The sequence below is a fragment of the Hypomesus nipponensis genome, chromosome 8 (genome assembly GCF_054491055.1).
Source record: "Hypomesus nipponensis isolate SF chromosome 8, ASM5449105v1, whole genome shotgun sequence".
NCBI classification, from domain to species: Eukaryota; Metazoa; Chordata; class Actinopteri; order Osmeriformes; family Osmeridae; genus Hypomesus; species Hypomesus nipponensis.
This window is the reverse complement of record NC_140368.1, coordinates 11,197,488-11,208,877: the sequence shown is the minus strand read 5'-3', so window position 1 is coordinate 11,208,877 and position 11,390 is coordinate 11,197,488. Positions and strand designations below refer to the sequence as shown.

Genomic DNA, 11,390 nt, shown 5'->3' with positions numbered 1-11,390 from the left:
CCAAATGGATCAACCGGATTTGTGTTTTGATCATCTGGTTCTGCTACAACCAGTTCCAGCCAAACCTGTTATGGGTGAATAGCCCGACCTGGTCCAACCTATCTTAGTGTGCAAATGAGGGGCGAGAAGCTTGCCAAGCAGTGTTGGAAAGCTTGTTAGTGTTTGTTTCTCAACTGAAGAAATTGTATTAGCCTACTGGCGATCAAGATTTTTTATTAGGGGTATGTGGGACCAGCTGTGTAAATACTGCAGTTTTCACGGAAATGTTTAATAGTTCAGATTAAACACAAGATTATTATGAATTCTAAGAAAATCGGATTATTGGCCAACTCTTTTGGGGGGCAAAAAACGTGCAAACGTGACAGCGTTGTTGAAAAAGAGAACTACAAGTCCCACAATGCTAATTCTTGCGTAATACTTGATGCTTCGGCACGCATCCGAATACAAAAGGCAATGCTAGCATTTCAAAACAAAAGTCCCAAAGGTCCGTGGGATCCTTTATCCCACATTGGACTCTGTTCTGGCACTTTTATTCTGACATTACTACAACTCCTGATTCTCTTATATGTTTCTGGTTCATCCCCTTCGATCAAACCGCACGGTCACCACTGGACTGGAGAACTGTCCCGTGAATAACAACTGCCACTGGGCGACTTGTGCCCGCGGTCCAGAGCGATGAGGCTCCGTTGGATCAGTACCGTGCTGCTGTCAGTGGCTGCTGCTTACTATATCTATCTCCCGTTACCAAGAGCGGTGGGCGACCCTTGGAAACTTATGCTGCTGGATGCGCTCTTTCGTGGGTTTATACATGTGGTAAGAAAATAACAGGCGTTGGTGACGTAACTGATAAGAAGATCCATTATTGATCGTGCTTAGACCAGTGGAGCAGTAGTGACATCGCACCGCGTGTGGTCGTCTGTCGTGGAGGTCTGCTCATTTGCCACCTTTACGCCTTATCTTTCTGTTTACACCTGTGATGACTGTCGCGCTCGCCTCGCTGTCATTTAAACTTACGCTCCGCCGCGACACCTCGTTAAAGGCTGAGAAGCGCCGAGCTGACTAGCTCTAGATTGGACAGGGCTGCGGCTCCGCGTGTCAGACAGACAGGTCCACCTAACAGTATCTGCGAAGCTTTTCTGCCCTTTCCTGTCAATCACCCCTCAAAACCTGTCACACCAGTCCACTCATTCAACAAGCCCTTCCTCCAGTTACCAACACTCGCTTCAACGCGCAGTATTTATTTTAAGTACACATATGCTGTGTGAGTCAGCCATCCTTTCCCTGATCTTTACCCCAACGCAGTGTGGAGCTCTCAGACCATAGACCTGCGTACTAGCCGTCTTGGTAACCTGCATCTGCCCTACTTCTGTTGATCGCTCACAGAGCAGTTGGGCGGCTCTTGGTCCTAGAGAGCTCCGGTTCTAACTGAGTCCAAACGTCGGCACACAAAATCTCGATTGTCGACAGCCTAGAGTTTGTGTGCAAGGAGATGTGGAAGAAATTGGATTCCTATGTACTTCTGTTATTCTTTAATCAATAGAACTAGCCATTGGATACTAGATAGCATATTCTCATGTGTGTTTACTGTTGACAAGAGTTGATAGTGTCTATTTGTCAGGCTGATGTCAAGGGTCAGGAGAAAGTACTGGGTAAACTTCCCTTTTGATAACTACGGGAGAGACTAGGATCTCTCTCTGCCCTGAGAAGGGTCATGGACTGGCAGCTGTGAATCCTTTCAGTGGCTGGTGTAATACCATTACTGCCTGACTGGCACTATCTGTATTGACATGCTCGTGCCCTACAAAAAGATGGTCCTCTGACCTCCATGCCGCAGAGAGACTTTGCTCGTACCGCTGTGTGTGAACTGGTTGTTTTAGGTCGAGGTGCTTGTTAAACTCTCGGTCCAATCCGCAGATTGCTAATACGTCTAAATCCCAGAACCCTGTGTGTGTTCCCTGTAGTGTGACATGGCTGAGGCCCTCGGTGTGTGTCACAGCGTGCACATGCTGAACACGCTGGTCTCCAGCGTGGAGGTCGTCGAGCCTCGCTCCAGCCCCACCGTACACGTCACCGACTCCACCCTCGGGGGCGTGGCCGCGCGGGTGTTCCAGCCAATCGGAGGGGGGACGCTGAAGAGGGGCGTGGTTTACTTCCACGGCGGAGGCTGGGCTCTGGGGAGCGGACGTGAGTGTTGAACGTCTCTCGGAAGAACACGATAATGTGGGGGTTTGGGTTATTTAGGGGTCTCTTAAAGCTAACCTGTGTGCTGTGTGCATGTGTGTGTTTGTACGTGTGGTTCTGTGTGTGTGTGTGTGTGTACAGGCATGCGATCCTACGATCTACTGTGCAGGAAGATGGCCGAGGATCTGGATGCCGTCATCATGTCAGTGGAGTAAGTACGAGCAGCCGCCCATCGGATTGTACGAAATCAACAATGTCGTCGGAAAATGCACGGACGCCGCGTGGCATGGCAAAGCGGTTAGGGAATCGGGCTATTATTCAGAAGGTTACTGGTTCGATTCCCGGCTGCGCAAAATGACCTTGTGTCCTAGGGCAATGGATTTCACCCTACTTGCCTCGGGGGGGGAATGTCCCTATACTTACTGTACAGTCTCTCTGGATAAGAGCGCCTAAATGACTAAATTTAAATAATTGGTCGTTGTTTCCGTAGTTACCGGCTGGCTCCAGAGGTGGTGTTCCCGGGTCAGTACCAGGATGCTCTGGCGGCGTCGCGGGCCGTCCTGTCGGCGGCCGTGCTGCAGCGCTACAGTCTGGACCCACGCAGGCTGTGCGTGTCTGGAGACAGTGCTGGGGGGAACCTGGCCGCCGCCGTAGCCCAGGAGGTACGGCCACACCTCCACACGTACTCTCACACACAGCCACATGCTCACACAGAAACACCGACTCACACGAGCACACAAACCCACACTGACTGACGCGCACTCACAAATGTGCCCACCTTCACGGTCACACACACACACACACGCGCTCACACACACACACACGTATGACACACCCTCACGAGCCGACGCCCCTCTCCACAGATCGGCTCAGATAAGAGTGCGAGTGTGAAGTTTAAGGCTCAGGCGTTGATCTACCCCGTGCTCCAGTCCCTGGACTTCCACACGCCGTCCTATCAGCAGAACCACAACGTACCCATCCTCTACCGGCACCTCATGGCCCGCTTCTGGCTCCAGTACCTGGGGGCTGACCCCTCCCTGTCCCCCCTTCTCCTGGCCAACAACCACAGCTCTCTGGACCAGCCCAGCATCACTCCACACACCCGCTCCAAGCTCAACTGGACCTCCCTGCTCCCAGACGCACGCAGGAAGCACTACAGGCCGATGGTCAAGGTGACGGGCTCGCGGGAGGTGGTGGAGAAGGTTCCGGGGCTGGTGGATGTCCGGGCGGCGCCGCTGCTGTCGGAGCGAGGGATTCTGGGTAGGACGCCGCGAGCATATGTGATGACGTGTGAGTTTGACGTGCTGAGAGATGACGGGCTGATGTACGCCAGGCGCCTGGAGGAGGCGGGCGTCGCCGTGACGAGCGATCACTACGAGGATGGTTTCCACGGTTGCATGGTTTTTGCGTTCTGGCCGGTGCAGTCGACAGTTGGACAGAGAAGCTTGGAGAACTACATACACTGGCTGGACCAAAACCTGTAAAACCTGGAACTTCCAGAACCTCAAGGTACTCGACCCATAGAGATAGAACCAATGAAACCACTTCCTGTTGGACTAGAATTCTATAGTTCAAGTCTGTGACAGGTTAGAATGTTCAGGATGCCTGAAAACCAAAGCCTCTGCAACACACTGTAAGAATTTAAAGGGTTCAGAGAGGTGATACTTAGTCAGCTAGTGGAAACACTGGCTGAAACTCAAACACAATCGACAACACAATCGACAATCAACTTCTCTTCTGACTACCTAACAGTTTTTTGGACGTTTTAATTTTCCATTTGAAAAAAATGCAAGCACAGGCACTTTGAACTGTCTCTAGAATATTGTGAAGCTTCATCATATCCTGGTGTACTGTCAAGTAAGGCAGTTACACACTGGTGCCCACACACAATTTTAAGGATTATCCATAGCTTTGTGCACAAGGCAGTACAGTGTCAGCTGTTAGAAACAGCAGCTGTGGAATTACCGGGTTGTGCAATACTGTAATCTTAAAAAAAAAAAAGAAGGAAATTATATATTATATACGGAAATAAACATCCCTGTCATTCAAAAGTTAGGGTTATGATTCTCAAACTATCAAAACTGTTCCAGGGTAGAATCACTGAAAAGGATTGCTGAGAGCAAAACATATTAATGCTAAGCTATCCAGGAGAGAGGGGAGGGCTTCATCAGAATGAAATGTGATCACTTCTATCTTTCTGGACTCTATGGCATAGACTGTAAGTAAATGTCCTAGGTGTTAGTTTGGCATTAGACCAGTGATGTGTAGAGTGTGGATCATGGCACAGCACTGAGAGTTCCCATTACTTGAAGTTAATCTGCTGAAAAGTGTCTAATGGGTCCAAAAAGTTTGAATCTTGGGTCTTATATTGGTATTTTAATTGAACATTGAAAATAGTGATTACATTTTTTCATTGTTCCAGGGTCATGGTTAATTCGTTATTATTGTTTTTACAAAATAAGAGATAAATAATCTATACTGGTGATTACGATGTTTTGTGGTGAGGGTTTGTGAATGACCTATCATTGGTAGATCTACTCAGCTAATGTATTTTTAAATCTCAGATCTCAACATCTTCCTCAGAAGACATAAGGAGTCCTAATTTAGGTTGAAGATGTAAAATGACTAAATGTGAACAGATGGACTTTCAAAGTTTTGTAGTGTGTAATACCACTTTTGGACAGAGGGTGACACTGTTCCTTCAACAGCAAACTAGTCCAATATGGAGACACCTTGATTTCTGCTGCTCCTTGCTGATTAATTATTATGTGATACAGAGCATATTCATATATCCATATAAATGTATGTATACGAAATATATTTATATCTTATTTAATGTGACATTACTTTATTTATGTGGTCTTTGATGATAGCATTTTGATGTATGTTATTTCATTGTGAGTAAACACATTTTATAGGTTTGGTTATCCAAATACAGATGAATCTGGTTCATGATGAATTATGTTGTTCTTGTCCAAATCCAGGTTTCTCTTATGTCATGTGTTTGGCAGGGAGTGAACTCTTTCCGTTTTGCAGTATTTTCTATTAGTGGTTGAAAACCAGTTCTCTCTCTCGCTCGCTGTCTGTCAAGGAATGTCAAGGTTAATGACACAGATACAGTGAGAAGAATATGGGCAAGAACATGTCTCTCACATATTTGTATGTGCGTGCCCGAGCAATGCTGAAAACAGGAAGTCTGTGCTCATTTCAAAAAGTGAGCAGGGGACATTCTTCCTTCAACTCCTCATGGGGTTCGATATACCGGGTTCACTATGACGGCCTGTTCAGGTGACGGTCCCAGCGCTGGAACACAGGGGATTTTATTCGGGGGGGGGGGGGGGGGGGGGGGCGTGTACAGTAGAGGAAAGGTAGGCTGTGCGCACTCGCTCGTGCGTGTTTCGTTCTGACCCCGTGCGACCGTGACTCCTTCGGGAGTTTCTCGTTAATCACTCGGGGCCTGAGCGATTATTTCAAAAGAAAACACGACCTGTACGAAAAACAAAACGGTGAGATCGTGAAAGGGAAGCCTGGAGTCGCTGGTCGGGGAATGTGAGAGGAGAATGTTATCGTGGCAGTAACTTAGACTAAAGGTCACATTGTTCCCTTCTTCCTGACAGACAGAAAGAGGGAGGGACAGATCGAGAGAGAAAGAATAGGAGGATAGACAGGAAAAGAGAAGTTTTTGTTCTGTAAGGGAGTAAAACACTGGTCTTTTATCAACAGATATCGTTGTGTGTGAACACAGACATATTCCAGACACTGACTCACTCAGACTGTCACACACACAGACACACAACTTATGACAAATGTTCACCACATTTTTTGGGGAGTTGTATTTCTCAGGTCTCTATATGGAGTTTGGGACAGTTCAGTTGACTTGGACTTGGAACAAAATGAACTGCTAAGTCAGCAAACACCATAACACTCAACACACACACACTTCTTGTCTCACACACACACACATAAATGTGTGTGTGTGTGTATATATATATATATATATATATATATATATATATATATATATATATATATATATATATATATATATATATATATATATATATATATATATATATATATATATATATTAGTGTATTAGTTGGTGGATCACAAAAAGCTGAGAATGTGTCTTTCTGTTTGAGCTTTTCCTGGCGTCAGCAAAAACAAAGAGTTTCTGCCAAAAAAGGAACTCTGGAAAATCCCAAGTTTCCTGATTGGCCATTGGTTGCCTCTTAGCTTTGCAGTGTGTCCATTGGTCCCCTTCACCCCCCCTCCCCACACACCACCCTTCACCTCTCTCAAGAGATGTACGCATGCCAGATTTAATGCTCATCCTTTGTCGATGGTTGAATTGTTTATGAGTATTTATGTGTGTGTATCTGTACGTGTTTACATGTGTGTACATGTGTGTGTGTGTGCTTGGATGCGTGTCTGTAAGCGTGTGTGTAATTGGGTACTAGTGGTGTAGTAAAACTGGGCAGGCGTTCTGAGGAGGTTATGTCAACACAGCCTACACAGAACCAAGGAGACTGAGCAGGGTTGTGTGGGGGAGAAATAGAGAAAGACAAGGAAGTGGAATGAAAAAAAACAACCATTTGGAAAGGGAGTGAGGGAGTCCAATTTGTGGGGGAGGAGAACAGTTCCCATCACAACTGAACAGGTCATGTGTGTGTGAGTGTGTGTGTCAACCCTGCTGTTCAGGGGTACTGATGATGACTTCATCAACCTGGAGAAGACATTGTCCCCTGATTTCTCTCACACACACACAAACACACACATCCTAGGCCATCAACTAACTGAAGTTAAGTTAAAACCATTTTAGTAATAGGCCTACTTCCCTCACACACACATACCCACACACACACCCACACACTCCGCATAGAATGCTGGACTGAAACCTAATAAGCGCGAGGGTCCCTAGGGCCCACGCGCGCAGAGAGCCCAGATTGAGGCCAGATGTTTCAGATACAGAATAGACTATAGAACTAGTATCCCTTTCAAACCGCTGTAGAACAGCCATTTGGTTGAAGAGAACAATAGGATAAGAAACCTTTACGTATTTACATGCAAAGAAACCGTGACTCTAACCTTTGACAGGCCTTGTGAGCTGCAGCGACATTTACAGCGTATCAGTGTTGTCTCAGGGCAAAACGAAACACAGCTCCTTCAAATGAGAGAAAGGTTCTTGTTCCCCAAGGTGGCCCCGCCTTCTCCTCCCTCTCCGTTCTGGCTCGTGAGCGGACTGCGCTCCAGGGGGGGACACAAGTCAGAACTCTCCTCCTCTATTGTTCTGGATCTGGAGCGGAACGGGACGCGCGGCAGTCTGTCGGTATGACGGGCTCGAGCGGCGTTCCGTGCCTTGGGATTCTGCTTCTCGTTGCTGTCCTGCTGCAGACAGTGGCCGTCACCGTCACCGTGCTATACTTCACCAATGTTCTTAATTCGGTAAGGACTCAAATAGGTTTTTTAGAGTGCTCAATACTGCGCAGTGCCAGTGCGCGTAAAGAGAAAGTCGTAGCTATTGCTTGTATTATTGTATGCACTGTAGAACTTGGTTTGCAGAAATAAATCTGCAAGTTGAACTCATACAGGATAGTTGCTAGTCGTGTATTGCTTCGTTGAGCGAACAAGGAAGAAATCTAACTTTTATTGTGTTGTACTATATTACCTTCACTAACTTGGCTGCATGGTCTGCCTGTAGGCAATATCTGTCTTGATTTCTTGCAAGCGTATGGTCTATAACCGGAATACCCACTATAAAGCTTGAGCAACAACTGGCTCTCCACTCCCCTCTGGCTAGGCATGATTGCGAGTCTATCAATCATTTGCTTTCGTTCCCAACGATAAGATAGAAACCCGAAACTGACCACAGAAGTGAAACAGATGGTCGATAAGGAAATATGACCGATTTTGATTAATTGTAAGACAAAATAAGGAAACAAACAAAAAAGGAATTGCGAAATGAAATGTATCTATAATAAACAGAAAATAAAGAAATATATACACAAAGTAGAAAAGACAAAGCAGCTACGTTCTGTTTGCTGTGCAGATGAAGGAGACGTTCGCCAGGGGCAGCGTCTCGTGCCTCACACGCGCCAATCTGCGGGGTGCCTACCTACGCGCGGCCGAAGAGGGCCGCGGGGACCCGTGTTGGCAAGTCACGCAGCAGTTGCACAGTCTCATTGAAAAGGTAAAAATGGACACACGCGCACAAACACACAAAACACACACAGGTACATTCTCACATGGGTTGTTTCTGCCTTTAAGAGATCTTAGAAAAGTAAAATTGACTATGAACCACTGTCCCAGAAGTCTAACCTAAGGCTTAGTTGAGGAACTGAATTTGACTCAATGTTTTGGAGCCACTTCCTACTAAGATTTGGGTCCAGACAGACACACAATGGGCTCCTTCATAGCTCTCTCAGAGATGGGATCCGGTGTATGTGGTTTAATGAGCACAGGAATGCACTCACCTGGCTAGTAGGTCAAAAAACACACACACATACACACACACATAACCACAAATTGCAATGCTGTGCTCTTTAGTTCAAATGAAAATTTTGTCTTCTAAGTGTTGGCAATAAATCCTGAACTTCTACTGGTCTCTCCCCTCAGTCCTTGTCCCAGAGATACCAGTCGGAGATCTCCACAGCGGTCAAAGGTGGGTGACGTTGCTCTACAGAGAAACCCACACTGTTGGCCACCGGAATACACAGAGAGTGCTGAAAAGTGCTAAATGGAGTGCATGTTGGTCACCAATAATTGTTTTTTCTCTGGCAGATGAGGTGTCACGGGTGTTGCCCTCACTTGTAATGGAAGACATTGCTTCACCCCGCCCCAAAGTGGCCGCCCACGTCACAGGAAGCTACGTGTCCACAGTGGAGATGGAGGAGGGAGGTGAGTTTTCATCCTGCTTCGTTGGACTAAGCGTGCCTGCTCTGTGGTATGCATTCAGCTATTGTTTTAGGGAGGTTTACGACACCTGCGTGTGTTGTGTGTGAATCAAACCCAGCTCAAGGCGTGTGTGTGTGTGTGTGCGTAGCTGCAGTTTCAACCATCCGTCGCATCCAGGGGCAGAAGATTACGTGGTGGGAGGGGCAAAAGGGCCTCGCCTTCCTGCGAGACATCCGATTGGTTGACGGGGAGCTGGTGGTGCCACGCCCCGGCCTGTACTATGTCTATGCCCAGACCTACTTCCGACACAGCCATTCCCAGGAGGAGGAGGGGGAGGAGGAGGACAGAGGGAGGCCCATGCTCCAATACGTGTACAAGAAGGTGAGAATGCCCTGGACTGCCCCGTGTTCTCATCCACACACCAATGGGGTTGTATCCTATCCTCCTTCCTCTCTTCGTTCCACACATTGTTCCATTCCAGACAGTTGTTCACTCCCGTCTATGCTAACTCTATGTTTAGAATGATCTAAAGTCAAACTTGGCCCACCCCTCATCCTCCTGCTCCCCCCCCCCCATCACACTACACCCTCATCCTACCCCCCCACCTCCTCTTCTCCCCCCCCCCATCACACTACACCCTCATCCTACCCCCCCCTCCTCCTCTCCTCCCCCCCCTCTCCCCGCCCCCATCACACTACACCCTCATCCTACCCCCCCCCCTCCTCTCCTCCCCCCCTCTCCCCCCCCCATCACACTACACCCTCATCTTACCCCCCCCCTCCTCCCCCCCCCCCATCACACTACACCCTCATCCTACCCCCCCCCCCCTCCTCCTCTTCCACACCCCCCCCAGGTCACCTCCTACGCGGTTCCCATCCTGCTGATGAAGACCAGCCGTACCCCCTGCTGGTCGCGTGTCTCCCAGTTCTCCCTCCACTCCGCCCACCAGGGGGGGCTCTTCCCCCTCGCCGCCGGCGACCGCCTCTTCGTCACCGTGAGCAATGCCTCCGCCGTCGACATGGACGAGAGAAGCAGCTTCTTCGGGGCCTTCCTGCTCAGCTAGGTGGAGGGTCGAAGGCCAAAGACGGGAGCCACAGTTGAGGGGGGTGGCTGGGGGGGTTGAGCTCGGGGCGTGAGACTGCAGTAATGTGAATGGGACTGTCACATGGAATGTAGCCGTCGGTGCCTGTCTCTGTTCTGTGTGTGTGGACAAGAGAGGGAGATAGTTCCAGCCAAACTGATGCATCTAAATGGCAAGCCAAATACAAACATCAATGTCTGTCAAGCTCTCAAACTATATATCAAACTACTATCGCTCTGGATAAGAGCGTCTGCTAAATGACTAAATGAACTAAAAGGTGAAGACAAAAGGATCGGTTGAAACATCTGGGTTTTTCTTAAGAGGATTGTTGTGGATTGCTTCCTTCCAGAACTCTCCATCCAAACACGAGTGACTTCTTTCCTTATACAGGAACTCATCCTGTCCTGGGACATGGGATACCTGTAAATACGGGTACTGTGTGGTTTCTGATGTTCCAATTTGTACAGAAAAATGCTTGTTTTTCCTTTCACAATTGTAGCCCATCACAGCCAACGATGACATAACCCAATGAGAAGAGCACTGCAAGTGATTTACCTTGGCACCTTCCACGGTTCACTGCTTTTGGTGTCAACTGTCGGTTTATTGACGCTGTGTGTAGACTTGTGTATCACAGTTACTCAGTTTAGGGGCGAGGGAGTCAGCTTGTTCTGCAACGACACTGCCAATTGTTGATTCATAACTTGTGTAGAGCCAAACAGTATGTGTGTGTGTCAAGGGGAGGCGGGGGAGGGGTTAGTGAGCATGGTGTTCTCATCAAACTATCCTCACTCCTTCTCAAGGTTTATATTGACCCCTACCAAACATTGTAGCCATAAAACCATGAGGATGTTTTTAAAACGAGGGGAAGGAGATGTTTATGAGCCTTTGAAGAGCATCCAGTAAAGTACAATTGAATGTGAATGTAAATATAAAATGGACCAAGTCTGTAAATTTGTATGAAATAAAGACATTGTGAACGCCCCTCCAGATGATCCTGGATGCTCATTCGCTCTGGAAGTCCGTTAAGCAGGGGGAAGGGCCACGGCCTCCCCCCTGCTGGTGAATGTGGGACACTACAAGCACGCAGACTTCAGCTCCGTCCTACAGTGACACTGGTCAGCAGACTTTGAACAGCGAACCAACTATCAACATCAAGTTGACATCTGCTGGACTGATACCAGGTGACTGTAGGCCTGAGTGTTACTGCCCCCTTGTGGATAGACCAAGAAGTGCA

General features: G+C 47.9%; 2 protein-coding genes across 2 annotated transcripts; both read left to right on the top strand.

The window, feature by feature from the left end:
• The first annotated feature begins 26 nt into the window (after window positions 1-26).
• On the top strand, window positions 27-5,133 carry LOC146275156 (neutral cholesterol ester hydrolase 1-like). The gene is made up of 5 exons (XM_084702924.1): window positions 27-813; window positions 1,962-2,184; window positions 2,323-2,392; window positions 2,672-2,843; window positions 3,045-5,133. The coding sequence occupies exons 1-5, from the start codon at window positions 676-678 to the stop codon at window positions 3,663-3,665; spliced, it is 1,224 nt and encodes a 407-aa protein (XP_084559050.1). The 5' UTR covers window positions 27-675; the 3' UTR covers window positions 3,666-5,133.
• A 1,949-nt stretch (window positions 5,134-7,082) lies between these two features.
• On the top strand, window positions 7,083-11,138 carry tnfsf10 (TNF superfamily member 10). Its single transcript, XM_084703072.1, has 6 exons — window positions 7,083-7,626; window positions 8,231-8,371; window positions 8,797-8,842; window positions 8,962-9,078; window positions 9,224-9,456; window positions 9,929-11,138. The coding sequence occupies exons 1-6, from the start codon at window positions 7,513-7,515 to the stop codon at window positions 10,136-10,138; spliced, it is 861 nt and encodes a 286-aa protein (XP_084559198.1). The 5' UTR covers window positions 7,083-7,512; the 3' UTR covers window positions 10,139-11,138.
• Window positions 11,139-11,390: the final 252 nt, after the last annotated feature.